Raw genomic sequence first — 24,042 nt, 5'->3', positions numbered from 1 at the left:
CTCTCTCTTATCTCTCTGTCTCTGCCTCTGCTGTGTAGACTTCTAGTAGACTGTAATCTCTTAGAAATCAAGGCTTGTTTCCTTTGCACCCTCAGACTCTAGTACCCAGTTGTGCTTACTAAATCACTGGTCTAGGGAGCTCCAGTGAAGAGGAAATCCTTTCATAATGCAGATCACCCCACTATTTTGCCAGTTCTCCTCCTCCAAGAATTGCTTGGGGTACTGAGAAATTAAATTACCAGGCCATAGAACTGATGTGTCAAGGGCAGGAAGAAAACATGTTTAAACTATAACAACCTAATGTATAATTTGTCTGATGCCAATATACCCCACAATACTGCAGTAAATGCCATTCAACCAGTCCCAGGAATTATTTGCTCCACTTCTTTCCCAACTTACTTCGCTGTACTCTTTGTTCAATTTTTCTTCATTTGTAACGATGTCATCAGGATATCCAATCCTTTCCTTAATTGCCATCGCCTAGAAAAAGGAAAGGATTTCATTTGGAAATTGGCTAGAAAAATAGGAAATGAAAATCACGTTTCACAAAGAATCTGAGAAATTTTGTTCACAAAAGAAACTCTCGATACCTAGGTACCATCAAGTAGGAAGGCACCTCGTCAATAGGAGGTTCCCAGGGTGCACTGGAAAAATCCCATTTTCACAAAATCCAAAGGATGCTAAAACAAGGTCAGGGCTTAATTTTTACAAGGCTTTTCTTGTTTGGCGCAGTTTTCCCAAGAAATTTACCCGAAATGAAAAGTGACAAGGCACCGCTGCCTCTATATGTCTGAGAGTTTTATGCAATTGTTTTTCTAAAGAAAGGTTCTCGCTTACATATTATGTGAGGGCTGATGGTGAGAGCTGCCTTTCCAGCTGCCTGTAATCATCTTTCCACTACATTAATCTGCTTGAGAAAACAGAAAGTGTTTGCTGGCTTAGTATGGATGCTCTTGATACAACATTTAGTGGCTCCATACCAAACTTTGCAGGTTTATATCATCAACTCAGTTATTGTTCAAGACAATCATTATAGATTAAGGGGCCTCGGGCTGTTCAAGGTCAAGGGAATAACATTGTTTAGATGAATGGGAAAGATGAATGGTCCTTCGGCATGTGTGCCAGCTCACCTTCCTGCACATTAAATCCATGCCAACCCTACGCTCTCCACCAATGGTCTATTTCTTTTCATTTGCATTCCTGACAGGTCACTGCCACCCTGACCAGAAATCTTTAATGGTTTGACCGTCTGTCTACACATGGAATTAATTCTCCCAGGAAGTTTCTATGCTGTAAATGAGATTATTCATTTGTACTTTGCAGCGTTGTAGTCCCTTTTGATTCATTTGAACCCAAAGAATGTGGTTTTACACCCTTATGGAAGTGTACTGCCTTTGTCACCTCAGGACCAACAATGTCCCTTCATTGGTGGGGTGATGAATTGTCACAACCGGACCCTGCAAGGGGGGATTAGTTCTCTTTTCTAAGCACAATAGGGTGACAATTATGCCAGTCTCGGCCACAAAATCATACTGGTCACTCAGTAGGTTTGACCTTTTATTCAAACCAGTTTGCACAGAGCAGTGAATATAGTGGCAGGTGGAAAAGCCAGTGTTCTGGGAAGCAGAATGGCTACAAATTTCAAGATAAGGAAACTCACCTTGAAACATGCCTGTCTACACTGGACAGAAGAGGAACTGGCCAGAGTGCTGACCGGGCTTGCTCTTGCTTTGCCCTCAGTCTGTTCCTTCTTGACATGATCCATCTAAGGTTTGTGTTGTCTGACTATCTGTCTCCACGGTGGGTATTATATACCCATTATAATATAATTTTATAAAATTGGGGTTTGCGGCTCTCCAGGTTACAGCGTACCATCAGTCCATCAACAGGCATTTATTAGGTGCCTGTTATGTACCAGGCAGGCAGGTAGACATCACAGTGAACAGAGCGCCAGCCTGGAATCAGGAAAACTCATCTTCTTGAATTCAAATCAGCTTCAGACACTTTCTAGATGTGTGACCCTATTTGCTTCAGTTTCCTCATTTGTAAAATGAATTAGAAAAGAAAATGGCAAATAACTCCAGTATCTTTGCCAAGAAAACCACAAATGGGATCATTGACTCCAGGTCTGGCACTCTATCCACCATGCCACCCAGATGCCCATATAATGTGTATACATGCATTTATACATACATGAATAGTTAAGAATATTATATACACACACATAATGTATATCATACATACACATATATCATATATATTTGGGAACATCTTGTATACATAATATATACTTGTATTTATATATTTACATGTATTTATAAATATAGACAATTAAGTATTTAATACATATACACAGCTATCATAGATATTGGTACATGGTACATATATACATATATAAAATATGTAGATATATCTAAATATATACACATGCAATATATACATGTTTATAAACATGTGTGGCTTAAGTATATATGTAGCTAATATGTAGAAATATACATGCACATGTATCACCTATATTTGTGTATATCTTCTGGATATAATGTATATGTGTTTATAAATATATGTATAGTTAATATATAATCATATCTACAATGTATATCATACAGGTATCACAAGTATTGGTGCATAGCTTATATACATAATGTATATACATGTGCAGAGCTAAGTATCTAATATGTAAAATATTATATAGCATATAATATATCTCAATGTATATGTTATATCCATGACATATTAGAAATTAATTCAGAGTCAATAGCATACACATGTGTAAGCTTCTTGAGGGCAGGCAGGGTCTGTTTCCCTTTTTGATTTTTGGCTTCAGTGTCTGGAAGAATGACTGTCAAATCATAGGAGCTTAATAAATGTTTTTCATTCCAATTGGTTGCTAAGTGGTTCAGACCTGTGGTTTCATTAGTGTAAAGAATTCCTAGCGTGGAAACTCCCTCCACCATTGAAGTTTGCTCATTGTAGGCTTAGAATGGTGACTTTGGTCCTGGCAAGTTAGGAGGTATGGCAGAAGGAGTGATGGGTTTACCATTAACTCATGTCTTTGCTCTGATCCTTGATGCCTATGAGACCTATGAGTCTAAGCCTTTGGACTTCTGTGTAAGATGAGGGAGTTGGGCTAGCTCTGATGTCCCCTTCCAGGTATACATCTATGATCCGAGAACCAATGTGGTAATGTGGAAAAGAACATATATGGGAGTCAGAAGATCTGGATTCAAATCCTACCTGTATGGCCTTGAGTAAATCATTTAAACTATCTATGCCTTAGTTTTCTCATCTGTTAAGTAAAGGGATTAAAATAACTAAGCTTTATATTTATTTTACTATTCCAGTTAATTGTTTCTTTTAATCAGTTGTCTTATTTAATTGTTTTCAGTACATAAAGATCTGTCTCTCCTTGTATTCAGGGTCCAATTGGAAGCTGAGGAGATCTGATATCGATTTGATATGCAAGTAGCATGCATTTCTTATGCTCAGAAACTGGAACCCTTTTTTTTCCTTAGTCATTTCATCTTTCATCCACCACAACAGAAACAAATGTAAGATGTTTAAAAATAAATACTTGGAATGGGCTATGACTGAAGAATGGTTTTGGTGACAAAATTCACTAAAAAATACAAGGCTGATGGGAAAATCCCTATCAAGGAGTAGCCCTTGATGAGTTAGCATGTATAGAAACTAGTTTTTCATGCTATAATCCTTTATTGTGATGGGGTTTTTTTCTCACTTTCTCAGCTCCCCCAAGCAAGCACTGGAGGAATGCTGGAGAGGAAGCCTTGATTTTGTCTCTACCTTATCTTCAGCTTTCTTTTTGGTCTCTGCATCCATCCAAGTGAGGTCATCTAAAGTCTTAATGAAAACTTCTCGAATCTGTGCAATCAGATCTTCTACCTGAAAGAAAGAGAACATGAGGAAAAGAAAAAAGGTCAATTCCTTTGAGAGTCAGGAGTTCAGTGGTGTATCTATCTATCTATCTAAATATATATATATATATATATATATATATATATATATATATATATATATATATATATATAAAATAAAATATAAGTACTTAACTCAACAGCAAAATGATAGCCATCTATATAGAGCTAAAATGCTAATCTCCATTTTCTAGGAAGTTTATTGCAAAGGCTGCTAGCACTATGGCAGATACTGAGTTAGGAAAACATGCTTAGGGGGCAGCTGGGTGGCTTAAAGGGTTCAAATCTAGCCTCAGACATTTACTAGCTGGGTGATCATGGTCAAGTCACATAACCCCCATTGCCTAGCCTTTACTTATTTTCTGCTTTGGAACCTATACATAGTATTGATTCTGAGATGGAAGATAAGGGTTTAAAGAATAGGAAAGAGATAAAATTTTGCTTAAGAGTGGGGATATTGGAGATTTCTTCAGGAATGTGGATGACGCTGTCGCAAACTTTTTTTTTTTTTGGTATAAGGGTGGGGGCTGAGACATGTGATTCCATCAAGATCAGTGTAGAAAACACCTTGAGCACATGGCAGTGACTGTGCAAAAGAAAATATGCCTGAAAAATAACAACAATGACAAACATGCTAATGGCCAACTGTGGCAGGTGATTGATGAAATCTCCTTGGACCTCAGCTCTTTCATCTGTCAAATGAGCTAAGTGGCTAAGATAGTCTCTCAGGTCACTTCTACTGCCAGATCTATTCTTCTATGAGCCAAAGTCACATATTATTGCTGCAAAACAGTCTAATCAATCCTTAGAAAATGAGCGAAGACCTTCAGAGCAATGTGGCAGCCACAAGGGCTGTTATTTATTCCTCTACAATGTGACAGTAAAATTTCTGAAGATAGAAGAAGAGGAAAATCTGAAATAATGAAATTTAAAAATGGCTATGAAGAAAAACCACCAGTCATAAGTTGTTGCCATTGCTCAGTTATGCATGACATGCCATAACCCCATTTGGGTTTTTCTTGGCAAAGCTACTAGAGTAGTTTGCCATTTCCTTCTCCAGATCATTTTCTACATGAGGAAACTAAGGCAAATAGGGTGAAGTTATTTGTCCAGAGTATCATAGCCAGTAGCATTCATCCAGAAAATGTATTTTTTCTTCTTCTTCTTTCAATTGGCCTAAATCTTTTCTCCACTGAGGGCATGATGACTTCTCATAAACAGGTTAACATACCAGGAAGGAGAATTATAGAAATTCCCAAATTGTGCTAAAATACTACAATACAACCCCCAAAGTTCAGAAATTTACCCAAGTGATGGAGATAAGCTGTTTCAATGAAATCTATCTGAATTTAAACCCCATTGAAAATTTATGGCCTAGACTTAGACAAATGGATTCCGTCAAAGTTATGCTTAATATCTAAAGTGATAAAAGGGTGGTTTTATAATGAAAAATCAAGGGATATACATAAAAATCCTGGAAATTCAACACCAAATCATGAAAAACAAATGAATGCTGCCAAAAACAGATGTACTTACACATCAAAGTGTTTTGAAAGACATGTAAAAACATACATGCAAAGGGTTATCATATAATTATTAGTAAATTCAATTCATTTTACATATATTATTTTTAAAATAAATATATTTATTGTCTTACTTATTTTACTTTGTTCCAAATAATTCACACACTGCTTTATGCAGCTAGAGTCCTGGAGTAATTGTGGCTACCTTGAATTAGCCTAGAAGATACTTTAATTGAATATTTGCTAATGGCCTCTGACAGGTTGCCCAGGTTACTGAAAAACCAATTTCTCCAAATTCTAACAACTTAAAGTAATAAAGACATGAGCAGGAGAGGCTGAAATGCACTCCAGGAGTAGCATTCATGCATTATTTTTTATGTAATTTATGTCTCCTGATAAATTTCCCATGTTTTGAATGTTTTGAATGAGCCCATTTTAAAAGCTCCCAAAGTTACATATGTTTCATGTTGATTAAAAAAAGGCCTGAGATTTAAAGGGAGAACAAAAGCAAATTATGATTTACAGACTTGGTATCCCATAAATAAGATGCTTAACTAAATTTCTGAATACTGCCTCATTCTGTAAGTGCAAATAAATGAGTTAATTGTGCCAAAAAACATTACCACATGTTTACTGTTGCCAGCAAATGCTGCTTCTACGTAAAGCCGTCCAACAGCATTTTCCATGTTCCCATTGACATAATTAGTACAACGTCGCCAAGTGGCTGTTTCAGATGTTGTGCCATAAAGAGCCTGTTCAAGGGAAATACAAAATAGAATTTATGGTGGTTTGTCCCAAAGTCCAGGGTTTCACGTTAAAACTTTGTGGAATTCTATGCTTTCCAAAATCTCTTAGTCCCAGGAAAGACTCAAAAGTCTTTATGTACTATTCAGAGAACCCACTCAGTGAGGACACATTTATAATACAGGAAAAAAATATCATTCAATCAAATTATTTGCCTAAATGATATTTTTTTTTTTTTATGAAATCTGGACTGCTGTTATAATGTCTACTCATTAACAACCCTCTGTTGTGGCCACATGTTAACATTTTTCAGGATTGATGTGGAATACAATACTGCATCATCATCCATGTTGTCAATATAAATGAAAAATAATGTCCAACAGATGTACATACATTATTGCATCTGTGAGAAAGGTTTTAGGCCAGTCTTTCGTAAACAGAAAAACATGCCTGTCTTTTAACATTCCAGCCTAAATTCTGATAGCTAGAAGTATTGTCTAGGTGTATATTTGAATACCAACAAAGGGATTACATTAAATAGAAGAAATTATGGCACTGAGATTGTCCTGTTTGAGAATTTCCTGATTTTAAGGTATCACCATGGCACTTAACAAATAGCTGGAAGCTAAAAAATCCAGTGAATGAAATGGTTACACTCCCAAGGACATCATTTCCCCACTGGCACTCTCTGAATGACTGATGTTTTAAGTATGGTTCAAGATATGCCTTTAAGGTTGATGGATTTTCCAGAGATGGTTTAATATGGACTAGGATCCAGGAAGGATTGGGTTCAAATCTTGCCTCAGACCCTTACTAGCTATAAAGTTCTGTAACTCATTAGTAATATGGAGGTAATAATGACATCTGTTCACAAGGGTTGTACTGATGATCAGATAAGAGGATGCCTGTAAAGGACTCTGCAACCTTAAAGCATTATATAGATGCTATTATTGGCATTTGCATAGGTATCTGGAGAGTACTTGCTTTTGGAAAGAATGCAGAGCATATTCACTGTAATCTCAAAAGGCTCATTCCAGTCCAGACATTCTAGTACTCTATGGTATGAATTCTGACTGTAGACTTAGAGGATCTGGGTTTGAATCCCAGTTCTATCACGTAATACTTCTATAACTTAAGGCAAGTCATTTCAGAGAGGCAGTGTGGTGCAATAGAGTATCTGCTTTGAAGGAAAGAGAACCTGGGTTGACTGTAGGATCTTCAATGAATTTCTTAAAGTCTCTGGCTCTCCCTTTCTTCATCTAGGAACCAAAGATGCTGGTTTCAACTCTAGACCTGTGATTCTATGAATTTCCAGGGGTTTTATTTGCCCCATCTATAAAATGAGAGGGGTGCTCTAGATCAGGAGTTCTGAACCCTTTTTTGGGTCATAGATCCTTCTGGCTCTCTAGAAATCCCTGCGGATCCCTTTTTAGAATAATGGATTTACATGTATAAAGTAAAATATGTAGGCTTACAAAGGAAGCTCCTTTCATTTTCCCCCATTAATGTTAAGAACCCCTGATCTCAAAGATGACTGAGGCTGCTTCTATCTCTGCATTTGATGAGTTTATGAGATGATAAAATGGCTCTGCAATTTTTTTTTTACATTATATACTCTTGACATTCAAGTCAATTACCTTGTTGATTATACTTTTAGCAGTGACACCAATGAAGTTGCCATCTTTCTCATAAAAGGGACTTTCTACAGATGATTGTATACTGAGATTGAAGTCTTTTAGCTCGACTAGCACCTCGGACAGCGCCTGGCACAGACCAGGCACTTAAAAAATGAACTGCTTTGCTTTCAGTGCCATCCCACACTTCAGGAGGGTGTAGGATGATTCTCCTTAGAGCAGCAAGACTGCCTTTTCTAGGCAACAAATTTAAGCATGGGCTAGACAGCTAGAACTTGGCACTTTTCCCCCTTGCCAAGTTCACCACATTCATGTGGTGGACACAGCAAGGCTCCCCAACTTTGGATCTCTTTAAGCTTTAAGTCTTAAGAAGAGAGAGATTTTTCTTCACCTTCCGGAAAGCATTTCTCGACTCCTTGTAGTTTCGGCTGAGGCTGCTTACGAGATCCATAATGAGCCGCCAGGACATAAAATTTTGAAGATCTCTGTATAAAAAAACACCACCACCCGGCAACAAGAAAGATGAGGCTGCAAGGCTTCTCGAGAGCATACTGACATTAAAGTGTGATTCATGAAAGACAGACAGGCACCTACCTGGCAGAATATTTGGTAAGAATGAACTTAAGTTTGGTTAAATATTCGGGAGCATACACAATCACATCTTCCTCATTTGCAACACTAATTTTCACAGTTGACATGATTGCATTTGTGTAATTTGCCCAGTTGAACGGCTAGAAAAAAACAGGCGTCATGCGTTTAGTAGGCTGGCGATTTCACTACATGGTCCCAAGATTCTAGTTTGAAACACTAGGGTAAAATATACAGGAGACTAGTTTTATCACTAGTGAACTGAACCCATCGTGATGATGATGTTTATCTGGGAGCTTTTTTCCCTTATTCACTCAATTAGCATTTATTAGGTATCCACTAGGTGCCAAGCACTGTGTTAGACACTAAATTTAAAAAAAGCCTAAATAGATCCTGCCTTCAAGTAGTATATAATGTATACAAGGGACAGGTTGTTTCTATGTAGATAATTCAGGAATCAGGCACTATGGGCTGGAGGCATCATGGAATTCTATATGTCGAAGGTGGGAGAGGAGGGGCAGGACCTGTGTCTTGAAGGAGCCTAGGGATTCTGGGAGGCAGTGGCAAGGAAGTAGGCTATTTTGGGCATGGGACTGTCCCCACCTTTGCCAATGCAAAGGCACACAGATAGGAGAGGGAATATCATGCAGGAGGGGCAATAAGAAAGATAGGGTGGATGGATTATCATAGCGTATGAAGGGGAATCATGTGTAATAAGGCTGGAAAGGTGGGTAGGGACCAGGTCGGAAAGACATCAAATCCAAACAGAAGAGCTTCTACTTGACACCAGAGGTCATGGGAAACCACTGGGGTTTAATGAGTTGGGAAGCCACATGATGACGGCTGAAGGAAATCTGGAGAATAGATTAGTGACAAAGAGATTTAAGGCAGCCAGATCAGTTAGGAGGCTACTGCAAGGCTCTAAGTGGGAGACAATGTGAGTCTGTGAGTATGAAGGGGGAAGGGAGGGGGAAAATGGCAGAGATATTGTGGAGAGCAAAAAATTAGCAATGGATTTGATTCATTAGGAAAGAGTAAGGAGTAAAAGCCGATAATGAGAATACAAAGCCAGATGACTGGAAGGGAATGATGCCTTTTATAGAAATAATGAAGTTCCAAGGAAGGGAAGGTTTTCAAACAAAAGATGATGAGCTTTATTTTGACCATATTGCATATAACATATCTATGGGACATAGAGTCTGATAATTGGTGAAGAGGAAATCAAGAGAGGGGCTGAAGCTGGATATATAATCACAGAAACACAGAATTTTAGGTCTTGAAATTATTCTCAGATTACATTGTATTCAAATATTCTCAGTATATTTTGTAAATACTTATATACATACTATCAGGGCAAGGACCTAAACATTTGTCTTTCCAAAGGCTCAGGCAACACTAAGCACACAGTAGGCACTTAATAAATGCCTTGTTGAATTGAGTGATAATACACGTTTAACCCAGTGTAATTGTTTGTCAGCTCCAGGAGGGGGGAGGAAGAGAGGAGAGAGAGAACATGAATCATGTAACCATGGAAAAATACTTTAAAATAAATTAATAATAATAATAATATAAAAATAAATGAATGAGTTGATTTAATGAGAGTTTGTATGATTGGATAGGAATGCAGTGGCCATCAACTCCTATCCACAAATGAAAAATTATCAGATGTTCTACATCCTTAACTTCTCCAGTGAAGAGGAGCCCATGACTTCCCAAGGAGGCCCATTCCACATTAGAATGCTTATAATCATTGAACCTTTCTCCTTACATCATGACTAAATTCACCTTTTTGTAACTTTTAGGCAGTTTTCCTAAGTCTTCTCTCTGGAGCCAATTAGAATAAATATAATGGTTCTTTCAGGTCCAGTTCTTCAAATTCTGTGAGAGTTATCAAGCTCCTCTCCAACAGGAAGGATTTTCCCCCCTCCTAAACATTCCCAGTTCTAATAGTCCATTCTCATATGACATGGACTTGAGACCCTCCACCACTTGGATACTATTCCCCTGGATTCCCTCCAAATTATCCAAACATCCTTCTAAAATTTAGTTCCCAGAATTGAACATAATACTCCAGATGTGTCCTGACCACATCTGGAGGGTATTTTAAAATCACATCTTCTCAGAATGAAAATGAGGTTTGTGGGCACTTAGTTTGACAGAATAACAAATTAAAAGATCACTTGGTGATTTCAAAGGTTAGAGAAGCCACAAATTCTACTCTTGGTAGCTATTTTCAATCAAAACCAAATAAAACAAACAAACAAACCAAGCTATGGATCCTACCATGGTTTAGTGAAATGGGATGATATTCTATAAAAACAATTATATGTAAAAAGCAGATATTGATGACCAAGCATGCCTAACTCAAAGTCATCACCACATTTTAGGAGACCTTGTTTCAACAACAAGAAGAAACAAAAATCTTTACAACAACAACAAATGTCAGAAATATAATCACAGGCAACAGAAGTTTAAAGAAACAGACTATAAAAAAATACAGACTCAGCACACACATGCATACACATGGATTTAACCACCAATGCTATGCCTACTGTTATTCTTCATGCCCATTTCTATTCTAAGAATCTAGATTCATTGTTGTGATTGTGAATATTTTTTTATGGGTCTTGATAAAGGAGACTGGTTCCTTATTTATCAGTGAAAGGTGGCAGAGTCAGTCAAGGGAGACAGCAAGAAGCTTGCAAATGTTTCAGAGCTAGAGTCCCCGTAAGAACGAGGCAACAGTTTGAGGGTGAGGTTCACTCTTGTTAAGTGGCTCAGATCCCACTGGACATTTCAGACTGAGTTCTGTGACCAACAGCCCATTCTATTGAGTTAGGTGCATGGATGAAAGGCTCTGCAAATTTTGAGTTCTATGATTCTCTCAGGCTGGTCTCTCATATCAAACCATAGCTGACTTGTTAACTTTTTTTCTGACTAACAATTTCAACCAAGTTACTACTAACATTATGATTTCAAATGAGGTTTTAAACATGATAATGTCGCAAAGCACTTTAGTGTCATTTAAATACATTTCTAAAGCTCAACAGATTTCATTTACTAAGGGAGGAACATGCTTTTTTCTTAAAGAAAATAGCTCATCTTAAAGTTATTGTTTTCAGTCAATGGTTTAATAAAAGAAATGTTATAGGAAGCAATACTCACCTGTCCATTGATCTCTAATGTATAGGTGTTTTGGATGTGGGCTAGGGTCATTTTATTATAGAGGAGCATTGGGTCATTCCGGTCTTCAGGTTTAGCTGTGGCCTACAGAATTAATTGCAGAGTTATCTGTTAATTGAACAAGGAGATTCTTTAGCACAGGGGCCCCTAACCCAACCTTTTTTGAGCCCTATCAGTATGATCAAGCCTATCCACTCCCTTACTTTTAAAAATATTTTTTAATTCACCAATTACAATTTTTAACATCCTTGTATTTAAATTTTGAGTTTCAGATTCTCTCCCTCCCCCGAGACCGTCAGATCAATCTGATACAGATTTTCTGTGTGCAATCGTGGAATCATATTTTTAAATAATTGACGAAAATGCTAGAATCTCTTCACTTAATTTATGGAAATAAAAGTGTCATCTTTTTCCCAGTCAAGTCCATGAACCATCTGAAATCTGATCACCAACCGAAGCATTCACAACCCCCAGGTGAAGAGCCCCCTGCTTTAGCAGAATTGTTTGGGACAATAGTAAAGAGGGAAAGGTGAAATGTAGGGATAGATGAGCTTTTGGCTAAGCAAACCATCAATAGCAATTTTGTAATTTATTTTTGGCACAAGGAAACTGAAGTGATTAATTGGTCTGTTGAATAAGAATGCTCAAGATTTGGCTCTGGTGTCTATTTCTTAGCAGATTCTTTGCTATCTGGCCTTGTCTGCCAAACCTTGAGGAAATATTCCCAGCTTTCTCTCCCTAGATGGTGAGTTTCATATCATAACAGTCTTCTTAGACACTGTCAAAGCTTTATAAATTCACTAATGTCTCAAATACTTGTGTTTTCTTTCTCTGGGGCACCATGTCCCACTTAACACACAATAATAAAAGTCATTAACTGTCAATAAAATTACATGTATATTTGCTCCAAGCGGAAAAGGAAGTGGGATGCACCAGCAGCTCAGTTAAAATGGAAGACCCCTGAGGGCAATGATCGCTTTTCATCCTTCTTTGGTAATCCCTTTGCTAAACCTCATTCAGTGCTCTACACTTATTAGGCACTTATTTGTATTTCCCTGGATTTATTGACCTTTCCAGTCTTCCCCTATTACTTCCCTTCACTCATTCTGTGTTCCAGCCATACCCCCATTTACATTTATTTGTTGTTGTTTTTGGAAGACTCAGTTTCCCACTTTGCCTTTCTTTGAACTTTCTTCCATGGCTAGAATGTTCTCTCTTGGTGTCCATCTCTTAGGATCTCTGGTTTTGTCAGGCCTCCACCTAAGGACCTGCTTCTTCTGAAGTCTTGCCTACTCTCCCCAACTACTAGATCCACTTCCAAGTTGCCATGGACTTTCTTTATGTTTTAAATATACATACGCTGATATTGTCCCCATTAGACTCTAAGGTCCTTGAAGATGGAGCCTATTTGGCTTTTGTCTTTGTGTGCCCAGTGCTGGTACACAGTAGAAGCATAATAAATGCTGACTTGCCTCTTTCAGTCTTGAATGAGTTCAAAATCATTTGGAATTGAGTCAAGATCCAAACTCAGTATTTCCTGATGTCAAGTCCATCTACATCAGGCTTCTTAAAGAATGGCGATACCAAGGGGGCAGCTGGGTAGCTCAGTGGATTGAGAGCCAGGCCTAGAGATGGGAGGTCCCAGGTTCAAATATGACCTCAGACACTTCCCAGCTGTGTGACCCTGGGCAAGTCACTTGACCCCCATTGCCTAGCCCTTACCACTCTTCTGCCTTGGAGCCAATACACAGTATTGACTCCAAGACAGAAGGTAAGGGTTTAAAAAAAAAAAGAATGGTGATACCTGAACTCAGGTGTAACATATGTCTAAGAAGCTTTTAGAGTTAACTAGGAATTCTTTAGGAAACTGAAAAAAATGTTTTAGAAGTTATTCAGAAAGGAGAAATTCCTTAAAGGCCACTCAAGGAAGTCTACACTCTGGCTCCAATTTGACTCTTCTGTTTTATGTCACACACTTTATTTTCTGGCCAAATTGGACCTTGTACTATCCCTGAAACCATTTAGGGTCTTCATGTATTCATGCAAGCCATTTCCCATCCACAGGACACATTCACTCCCACCTTCTACCTGGTATCACAGAATCATAGTCTCTGATAAGTGGAAGGGATTCTAGTCTATTCCATAGTCTTTTTTCCCATCTCCAATAGAAAGCCTTCCTTGATTTCCTCTGGCTGAAAAGGAATTCTCCCTCTCCAGATTTTCTTATAGCTCATAATGATAAGGACCATTCTACTTTAGATCTATATCTACCCATCCTCTACCCCACCATTGGTTAACAAGCTTCCGGAGAGAAGGGACCATATCATTTCCACCTTTGTATTTCCCTGTGCATCCTACTACAGAATTTTACATATAATAGCTACTTCCTAAGTGTTTAATTTAATTATCAGGGCAAAGGTTAGTCCAATAGTGACCTTGTACTAAATACATAACCCTTCAGAGAAAAGAAAACCATCTAACTGTACTCACTGCGGACTCCCCTAGCAGATGCCCTAATTTCCAAGAGCATCTCTCTTTCCACTAATAGTCTGTAATCATTAAGGAGTGAAGGGCAGCCCTTTAATGTTTAACATGACCAATATTCAGCTCCTTTTTAAGCTTCTGTGCTATTGCAGCTGAAGCAATGACCAGGCGTGACTAAAACAGCCCAATGAGATTTTGAAAGGCAGAGGAGATTCTTTCATTTCAAAGGCTGGGCTCTTCAGAGCTGAGTGTACTCCATTACACAGCTCTGACCTTCTACTACTTAGCGCAAAATTGGCCTTTTCGCCACCAAAACCAATTTGGGAAGGAGGAGGGCAGAGAAAAGGAGCCGAAGGGTACTCAGTGGATTGGAGACGATACTTTACGTTGGCAATCTCTTTTTCCAACTCCATGACTCGATTCATTTCCTGGGTAATATGGGTGTCGTTAATTGTCAGTCCTTTATCCTGCCGGATCAGTTTAGCCACAGCGATCATGAAATCCACATATGCTGTGCAGGCCTGTGGGGGAAAAACAATTGAAGATTTCCTACATGTTGGTCATAAAATACTTAAGACTTTTCAAATTTTCCTTTTAATTGTTACTTTTTGGTAACTGAAGAAAAAAAAAAGTATGGTAGATCAGAAAATCTCTTCATGGAGAAGAACCCTTTTAAAGAAAGAAATCTCCCAAAGTCATGAATCAGTCAAATCATATGATTGGAGAACTCTAGCGGAGAAGTAAAATAGAATCTTCTGTTTGTTTCTCCATCCAGAAAAAAGGGATAACACGTAACTTCTTTAGCATTTTAAGATTTACAAAAAGTTTTTATATATCCCAAGTGACCTACTGACATTTAAATGGGATTCAAATCAACTTCTGCCAGTTTCCTGGATTCTTTCCACTAACAAGGTCCTCTGTGGTCTTTAGCATCCTTCAGTGTTTGATGTCACCTCCTCCCAAAAGTATTTCCTGGTTCCTAGAGTTACTAGTCATAGTTCTGACTCCCCTTTTCAAATCCTATCATATTTACATGTCTAAATATTGTTTTCTTTGAAAGAAATAGATATTTTTGAGGCAGGGACAGCTTTTCCTTTTATCCCTATGCTTTACATATAGTAGGTGACTGATATGTGCTTGAGACAGCTAGGTGGCTCAATGAATAGAGTGCTAGACCCAGAGTCAGGAAGACTTGAGATCAAATCTAGCCCCAGATACTCATTAGCTATATGACCCTGGGTAAGTCACTTAAACTTGTTTTCCTCAGTTTCTTCATCAGTAAAATGGGCTGGATAAGGAAATGACAAACCACTCCAGTATCTTTTCCAAGAAAATTCCAGATGGGGTCATTAAGAATTGAACATGACTGAATGACTGGACAACAACCACCACAATACATGCTTGATGAATCAGGGTCCTCACTGGTATGCAGTGAGACCCAATTCCAATACTCTCTTACATAATTGTTTCATTGTAGAAAATTCCTACCTGGATATTTTCAACCAAGCAATATGGGTTTCTTTAACTTGCCAAGTCTGTCCACTTTCGGGGATTATCCTATGCTCAGGCATGAGTGGAATTATTAAAATGAACGCATAGGCCAGAAGAATAAGTCCCATATGGTCTTGATATCTCATGTCAACTGCAATAATATTCAAGTATCTTTCCCTCTCCCCATAAGGTGGGATTGTATTAATGTGAATTCTTTCAGATAACTAATCTAAACCCTTTTAGAGACAGGTTTCCATTGGAATAGGTCCACATCGGAAAAAAATGCCATTATACCTTGTTTTTGTACCACAGGCTCCTAGGACATAGAGTCTTTAGCTCATACACTCCCTACTTCAACCCCTCATTCAACAAGGATTGTCTCTATGATGTGTCTGGTCAATGGCCAGCCAGTTGAAGATCTCTAGGGGGCTGAAATGAACTACCTTTTCAGGTAGCCCCTGTCCTACTTCTGGTAGGTTCTAATTTTAGAAGTTTGTTTTTTCCTATCCAGCATTTCTCCTGGTTCTTTATTCTTGGGTTGCCACAATGAGCCTAAGTCATTTTTCATTTGAGTGTCCTTTAAATACTTTAAGACAGCTCTAATGGAGGCAATACTGTACTTTACTGGAGTCAGAGGATCTGAATTCAAATTCTGATTATCTTCCATCTACTCTGTATAAATCTGTATACCCCAGCTAAATCTTTTCATCACTAAGATCAATATCTCTTATTCACACCAGTCTTAAGTGTAAGCCTCTTCCCTCTCCTTGAAACATCCCAACTTCTGTTTTTTAGGTGATAAAAATTGAGCCCCCAAATGTTAAACAGGCCTTCTCATTGCCTTCTCATTGTTTTTCTGATCCCCAATATTGGGCATTTTCTATAACACTTCTTTCTTTCTAAAAACTCAAGCCATCTCATCTATGCACATTGTTAGTTTATTTTATTTTTGTCTCTTGTCTATGAGGGACACAGGGACCAAGACATTTCATCTCAAATGATCAGAGAAACTGATGCATTGAATGGTTTAAAACTTAAGGTGACATCAAAAGACATTGTTGGAAGTCTCAGGAATGCTCTTTCAACTGGACTCTGATGCCTCTTAAATCTCTGGTTTCTGTGAATCTTAAAATTTCTCAGACTTGTGAATGTTAAAAATTCTCAGACTCTACCTTCAGAAGATTTGGTTAAGACCATTCCCCATTTTAAACAATGAAGGGACTTAATCAGGAATGTGAGAACTCTACTCTACCCATACTTAAGCATACTTTAGGGGAAGATAAATTTGTAAACTCTTTACTGAACAATGAAAAAGTACTTAACTCATACTTATAGTGAAGCAAAAGCCTTAAGCTAAATCTATTTTTAGGAAGGTGCTAAGTATCTATGAAGGTCAGGCAACTTGCAAACTTGTAAGGGACAAGGCTTAACAAAAGAGGTGTGAGGTTTTAGTCTAATCAGGTGTGAATTACTCAAAAGTTTAGTCTACTCAGGTGTGAATTAAGAATAGTCTGTCCTTTGGAAAATGTCTACTGTGATTGGTAGATGTGAGAACTTAGGGGAGGTGACATAGGAGAAAATTCTCTTTAAAAGGAGGTCAGAAGCTGAGAGGAAAAAAAAAAAACCTCTTTCTCTGAGACCTCTCTTTGAGGAGGGCAGCTTGCCAAAGTGGAATTCAGCCTTGGAAGCTGAAATGGAGCTCAGGAGCTGAACTGGTGGGTCTCTCTGAACACTAGAATCTTGCTTGGGACAAATCTTGTGGTGAGTGGATTAAAGACTGACTGATCTCTCTCTTAAGGCTTAAAGCCTAGGCTGGCCTAGGCTGGCCTACCCCTTTCTCATTATTTCCTCTTACTCTCTCTTTCTTTCATTAATTCTTTAATTTGTATTAATTAAAATCTCCATAAAAACCCAGCTGACTTGGGTATATTACATATTTGGGAATTTTTCCCTGGCGACCACTTTATATTTGATTTAACTCAAGACAACATCTTGAAACCATATTTCTGCAGTTACAGTTAAGGCAACCACTCCTTTATCTGTAACAGTTTATAACCCACACTACTTTAATTGTTACATTTCCAAAATGATGATAGTCAAATGATCTTTTTTTCCACCCCCAAATTTCCCATTCCCAAACCAGTCTTAGTATAAGTTAGGAGGAGTGACTGGTCCTTAATTCCCATAGTTAGTATAACTGGTTTGTTTCAGGACTTATTTCCTCTATAAAGAGACCCTGAAGGAGTCTTCCAATCTGCCAAAAGAATTTCATAAGCTCTGTGCCTATGTGAGGAAAACTCTCTTCAACCCTGCCTCCTGGCCTTCCCCTGGCTTCCTTTAAGTCCCAATTTAAAAAGCTCCTATCAGAAGCTTTTCTTCATCTCTTTTAATTCTGGTGCCTTCCTTTGGACATAGCTTTGTCTCCCTGTCCAACCCAAGCCCAACCTTTTCAAAAGGGAGACTTCCCCAAAGCCTTCAATTTTATCCTATCATCATTCAAGATCTCATCTCAGAGCTCTCCTCCCTTTCACAGCCAGACTTGTAGCACAATGGAATCTCCACTGTTGTCTCACCTCTAACTGAATCCCTTCAGAGCTAACCTTAGTCATAAACCTAATCTGGCTTCTGAGTCTGTAATCAACCACCATTTTGCTGAAACAATGCACTTCAAAGTCCTCAATCATCTTTACTGGTAAATCCAATGGTTTTTTCCTTGTCCTTTTCTGCTGTATGTTGACCACAAAAAAGAGATGGTCAGCTTTTGTCTTCTTCTTCTTATTATTTTTTATAAAACCCTTACCTTCTGTCTTAGAATCAATACTGTATATTGGTTCCAAGGCAGAAAAGTGGTAAGGGCTAGGCAATGGGGGTTAAATGACTTGCCCAGGGTCATACAACTGGGAAGTGTCTGAAGTCAGATTTGAACCTAGGACCTCCCATCTCTGGCCTGGCTTCTCAATCCACTGAGATACCCAGCCGCCCCTCAGAGTTTTTATCTTATTCATAAGTCTCCAAATGGCAAAATCTGAGAAGTCTGAAATTCCTTTCTCTAATTTCATCCTTAAAGCTTTCCATCTTTCCCTTTACCTCATTCCTCTTAAGCTTATTCTTCATCCTTGCCATGACCTTTGGTTCCTTTATCCCCACATCCTTTCCCAATCTATCACACCTGCCATAGCTTTACTTTCTTTCCTCTTTATGAAATCTTGATTCTAGAGTTAGAAAGCCTTCAATACCGGTTCTATCTCTCCTCTCTTTCACTGGCAGTCTGTTAAAAAAAAAAAAATCTATCTTCATTGTCTTCATTTATCCTTCTCCAACTAATTTCTTAAAATCTTGTATTCTAGTTTCTAAGTCTGTCACTTAACTAAAAATAGTTCCTTTTAGTGTAAAGCTTCTACCCTATCTTTAACTCTCAATCCAATAGCCTTTTCTCAGGCTTTCTCCTGCTTGATATGTTGTCTTGTGGATGACTTTCTCTACCTGGTTATCTTATTTTCACTTCCTTTTCCTCCTATCTATCCAACTGATCCTTTTATGACTTCACTGATGGATCGCTGCCTATGCCCTACCCACTGGCTTTTAGTTTTCATTTAAATAATTCAATAAAAAATTAATGTGTGCCACATTTAGCTGGATTTAGGAAGCCACCTCTGGAAAAGAAAAGAATGTGGGTGTTTACTTTGAACACTCATCACTGTTCATTTTTCACTATTAGCAAGACTTAAGAAAAATATATTTATCTGTTTATTCTTCTTAAGTGAAATGAGTGAGAGTTTGCTCATTATAAATGTGGCATGTTTTTTAATTGAATTGTTTAATTAGATTAACACTAAAAGCCACTGAGGAGAGATGAAAGAAATATTTCTCTACCAATTACATAAGCAAAGTACAGAATACCTTGTTAATTTAGGATTTAAGGGTTTGGGTTTAAAGTTAATGGTGTTTAATAGTGTTGCAGATATAAAATTCTAGGCACTCAAGGAAAAATTTCAGAAAGGGCATAAAATAAAAAGCTTCTCCTCCTGTTGGAGAGATAGAAATAGTAGGATATTATGTTTGAAACTCATCTGTGGTACTGTAAAAACTGAAAGACACAGCTTGGGATGGGGACTTGTTGCTGAGTTCTGTCTAAATCTTCATGAGTCTATATGGTTTGCTATTGCCTTCTCTAGCTCATTTTACAGATGTGGAAACCAAGGCAAATAGGGTTATGTGACATGCTCAGGGTCATAAATATCTGAAGTTGGATTTGAACTCAAATCTTCCTGACTCCAGGTCTGGTACTCTACCCACTGAACCACTGAGCTGCCTGAGAGGGGCACTTAACCTATGGCAAATTCACCAACAAGTGAATCCAATGAAAGAGGTTTAACCTGGAAGCCCGGGCCACTGGGAAGACTTCAAGTTGGATCTGAGTTGTATCTAATAGTCTAGTTGCCCCCAGAGAATAGGGGAAGGGAAGGATTTGAAACTAAAATTTGGAGGAAAGGATAATCCCTATGAGGGAGGAAGGGGGCATAGAAGCATAGATTTAGAAGAGAAAGGAACATCTGGACGTGATGGAATCCAACTTTACAAATGAGAAAACTGAGCTGAGATGCCTTGCCAGAGTCACTTGTAAAGTAGAAGTCATGGTACTGGGGTGAGCAATGACACTGTCACATCAAACTCATTACTCAGAAAACTAATGCACCAGCCCTCCTCAGGCTATACCATCTTCCCTTACTTCTGACTACTGTTTCTGTCACCAGTAGTCAGGAGTCACCAGCTCCACCAGTTCAGGCTCTTCTGTTCGAAAACCCTTAGAGTTATTCTTGAGCTTTTCTCTTCTTCTCCCTTGCCCTCATCTCTTCTGCCCAGGAAGGTACCAAGCCCCATAAAGTGCCCCTTGGCAATATCTCTATCATCTGCTCCTGCCTTTTTTCCCTTGATGGCCACCAAGGTTGAGACTTTTTACCCTATGACTGGATGACTTTATAAGCCTCCAAATAAGAAAGCCTAGCTTCCCTCTCCAGGTCCAACTTTCATATCCTTGTCAAATCTAACTTTCTTAAACATTAATCTCTCATGTTATCCAAACATGACAAAGCATGGCAATACACTTCAAACCCTTAAGTGCCCTCTGCATGACAGTTATTGTTTTTATTCTTGAGTTCCAGTCATGTATTGGTTCTAAGGCAGAAAAGCAGTAAGCGCTGGGCAATGGGGTTAAGTGACTTGCCCAGGGTCACACAACTAGGAAGTATCTGAGGCCAGAGTTGTACCCAGGAATTTCCAACTCTAAGCCTGGTTTTCAACTTAGTCTCTCCAGCCTCAGTTTCCCCATCCATAAAATGTAGGGAGAATTAGACTAGATTACTTTAATGCCCCTTCTACCTCTAAGTCTATACTCTTTTGAACATTTAAGTTTTCTGTGGAATGAACTGAAGGATAGAGAAAAAACCAAATACCCTTTGCAGAAAAGGTTGAGCTTTGAAAGTTAAGAAGAGCCCAGGAAACTAGCTTTAGCAGGTCTGCTGCTCTTTGGCAAGTGATAAATCAACAGTCCTTTGGAGCAGGAGGTCCTCCTCTTTCATGGCCCTCCACCTCTCATGAGAGAGATGGGGAGACCTAGTGGCATCTAAGCCAGCATGTCAAAATTGCCTTTTGTCATCTTAACTGTTGCCAGGCAGAATGCCACCCCCCCCCCCTGGCACTTTGTGTGTGTGTTTCATCTAAGAGATCCAGTGGCAAACACCTCCTGAGGAAGGCAACGGGAAGGAAAGGGCGACTTCAGATGTATTCTTACTGCCTCCTTTCCCCCCTTAGTGACAGGTAATTAGAGCAACTGCCTCACTTTCAAGCACATCACTATCTCTGAGTTTCATGGGCCATATGTTCCAGATGATAAGCTCTCAGTCCTTTGAACACCCATATCCCAAAGTATATCATCCCGGATCTCCTCTGCTGAAGATACAAAGATCTTTGAAGAGACGGTCACTGGCATTAACCAGTTTCAATTCACTGAGACGTTCCTGTTCTATACATATATTAGGGGGAGAGAGGGAGGATGAGAGTCTTTTGCGGCCCTTTCCTGACAATGTCATTTGCCAGAGAATCTTTCTTAGTCATAGACATGGATAGGTACAGTTCTTGTCATACAAGAGTCACCAGGGCTTGGGACGATGCTTGTAGTGTGATGAGCTGAGGCGGTGCCCAAAGAACCAGAAATCATGGATGCAGAGAATCTCCAGGTCATAAAGGACCTTAGAGGTTATCTACTAGGCAGCACAAAGAGAGGGCTTGAGCCTGGATTGGAATCCCAGCTCGGCTTCCTTACATGCATAATCATGGGCAAGCTGTTGTCCTCAGACCCAATAAAGCGATTGAACTAGTGACCATTGGAGGTCCCTTCCAGCTCTAAATGTATCATTCTAGTCCACCATTTTCACCTTCTTCTCCATCCTTCTCCCAACCCTGAATTACCTAGAATGCAGTAGCAAAGTGGATAAAGTGATGGACCTAAATTCAAGGAGCCTTTCTTGCATTTGGGGTGGCATGCCAGATCTGGAGTCAGGAGGACCCAGGTTCAAATCTGGCCTGATATACTTACTAGCTGTGAACCCTGGGCAAATAGTACAACTTCTCCTTCCTTGTCTCAATTTCCTCGTCTATAAAGTGGGATAAAAATATCACCTCCCCCAAGGCTGTTGTGAGGATCCAAAGAGATAATATTTGTAAAGCCACTTTGTGAATCTTAAAGTGTTCTATAAATGCTAATGATGATGGTATCCTTTCTACAACATTTCTAACAAGTCAGAATATAAGAATTTACTAAGAATCTACTATGTGGGGGAAACTAGGTGGCTTAGTGGATTGAGAGTTAGACTTAGAGATTCTGGTATCAAATATGGCCTCAGATGCTTCCTAGCTGTGTGACTTTGGATAAGTCACTTAACCCCTATTACCACTCTTCTGCCTTGGAACCAATACACAGTATTGATTCTAAGACAGAAGATGAGGGTTTAAAAAAATAATCCTAGGGTAGGCATTGTACTAAGCACTCAGGGGGGTTCAAGCAATCTCTGAATACTTTCTGCAGTAGAGAAATCACAAGGGCAACCCATTTGACTTTCAGAAACTTAACTGCTGGAATCTCCTTTTTTATAGTCAATGTACTTCCGTGACTCTAGGATCAGACAATGGGGGAGGGGGAATTCTCTCCAATAGCAACACAACTTGTACAATGCTTATCCATGGCACAAAACAAATCCTCAAAAGCTTCCTGGGGTGCTTTCCTCTAGAGTTCTTGCCATTGGGTGGATACCAGTGGCTGGCCATCCATTATTCTTCAGTCTTGCTATGTCACCTGGCCTTCATTTCTTTCGGGGACATATCAGAAAGAGGACATATCTCAGAGGACATCCTTTATAGACATTTATCTGGACAGTATTTCCCTATAAAATGTTCCAGTGCTTAGCATTGTGCCTGGCACATAGTAGGTGCTTATTAAATATATATTGATTGATCACAGCCTATTCACACCTACCTTGTGTCTTTACTTTGCCTTTCGAGTGACCTTAAATTTAATTCCTTGAACACTGTAGTATTCTGCCATAGAACATCACTTACAGAAGACAGTTACTCTCTAAGTGGATGAAGGATGCCTATTTTACAGACTATGATATATGCCCAATGGTCAATCCATAGCATTACGGTATGCATATCTTGGAGAGACATGCAAAATTTGCAATAATTTGGACTGAGAATAGACAGTAAGGCCTTTAGGAAATTGTCCAGTGTTCGGCATGACTCTAAGGTGTCCCTCAAAAATTCTATCTTTGGGGGCAGCTGGGTAGCTCAGTGGATTGAGAGTCAGGCCTAGAGATGGAAGGTCCCAGGTTCAAATATGACCTCAGACACTTCCCAGCTGTGTGACCCTGGGCAAGTCACTTGACCCCCATTGCCTAGCCCTTACCACTCTTCTGCCTTGGAGCCAATACACAGTATTGACTCCAAAACGGAAGGTAAGGGTTTAAAAAAATTTTTTTTTTAATTCTATCTTTATTATATTAAGCAAAATGACCCTATACCTTGACCCAAAGATTCCATTGCTAGGCATATACCACCTCAAAGATCCCCTAGAGACAAAAATATAAATTGCAGCATTTTTTTTGTGATAGTCAATAAGTGGAAACAAAGTAGACACCTACTGAATAGACAATAGCTAAACAAATTTTGCTACATGAATGCATTTCAGTATTAGAAACAAGTAGGAAGCCTTGAATGAACTGATGCAGGGTGAAGTAAATAAGAGCTAAGGAAATAATATATCCCATGACAATAACAATATAAACTAAGAGTTCTTAATAAGGAGTAAAAGAATACAGAAGGCCGAAAAGGTCCACAAGACAAAAAATCATCAAGAATTTCTAGTATCACTGGAAAGATCAAGGACAATTTAAATGATTAAACTTGGTC

At 38.8% G+C, this 24,042-nt stretch overlaps 1 protein-coding gene across 5 annotated transcripts in view; it reads right to left on the bottom strand.

The window, feature by feature from the left end:
- MME (membrane metalloendopeptidase) overlaps window positions 1–24,042 on the bottom strand; it is a 142,662-nt gene that overhangs the window by 53,756 nt on the left and 64,864 nt on the right. For all 5 annotated transcript variants that reach the window (XM_056807695.1, XM_056807694.1, XM_007502344.2 and 2 more), the window contains 7 exons: window positions 14,475–14,609; window positions 11,587–11,688; window positions 8,428–8,564; window positions 8,225–8,318; window positions 6,079–6,207; window positions 3,802–3,900; window positions 400–480 (listed from right to left, as the gene is read on the bottom strand). In XM_056807695.1, the coding sequence (XP_056663673.1) occupies window positions 400–480; window positions 3,802–3,900; window positions 6,079–6,207; window positions 8,225–8,318; window positions 8,428–8,564; window positions 11,587–11,688; window positions 14,475–14,609 (777 nt within the window). The remainder of the gene's footprint in view (window positions 1–399; window positions 481–3,801; window positions 3,901–6,078; window positions 6,208–8,224; window positions 8,319–8,427; window positions 8,565–11,586; window positions 11,689–14,474; window positions 14,610–24,042) is intronic.

Source organism: Monodelphis domestica, chromosome 8 (genome assembly GCF_027887165.1).
Source record: "Monodelphis domestica isolate mMonDom1 chromosome 8, mMonDom1.pri, whole genome shotgun sequence".
Classification (NCBI taxonomy): Eukaryota; Metazoa; Chordata; class Mammalia; order Didelphimorphia; family Didelphidae; genus Monodelphis; species Monodelphis domestica.
The sequence above is the reverse complement of the archived record's forward strand: the minus strand, read 5'-3'. Positions and strand labels throughout refer to the sequence as shown.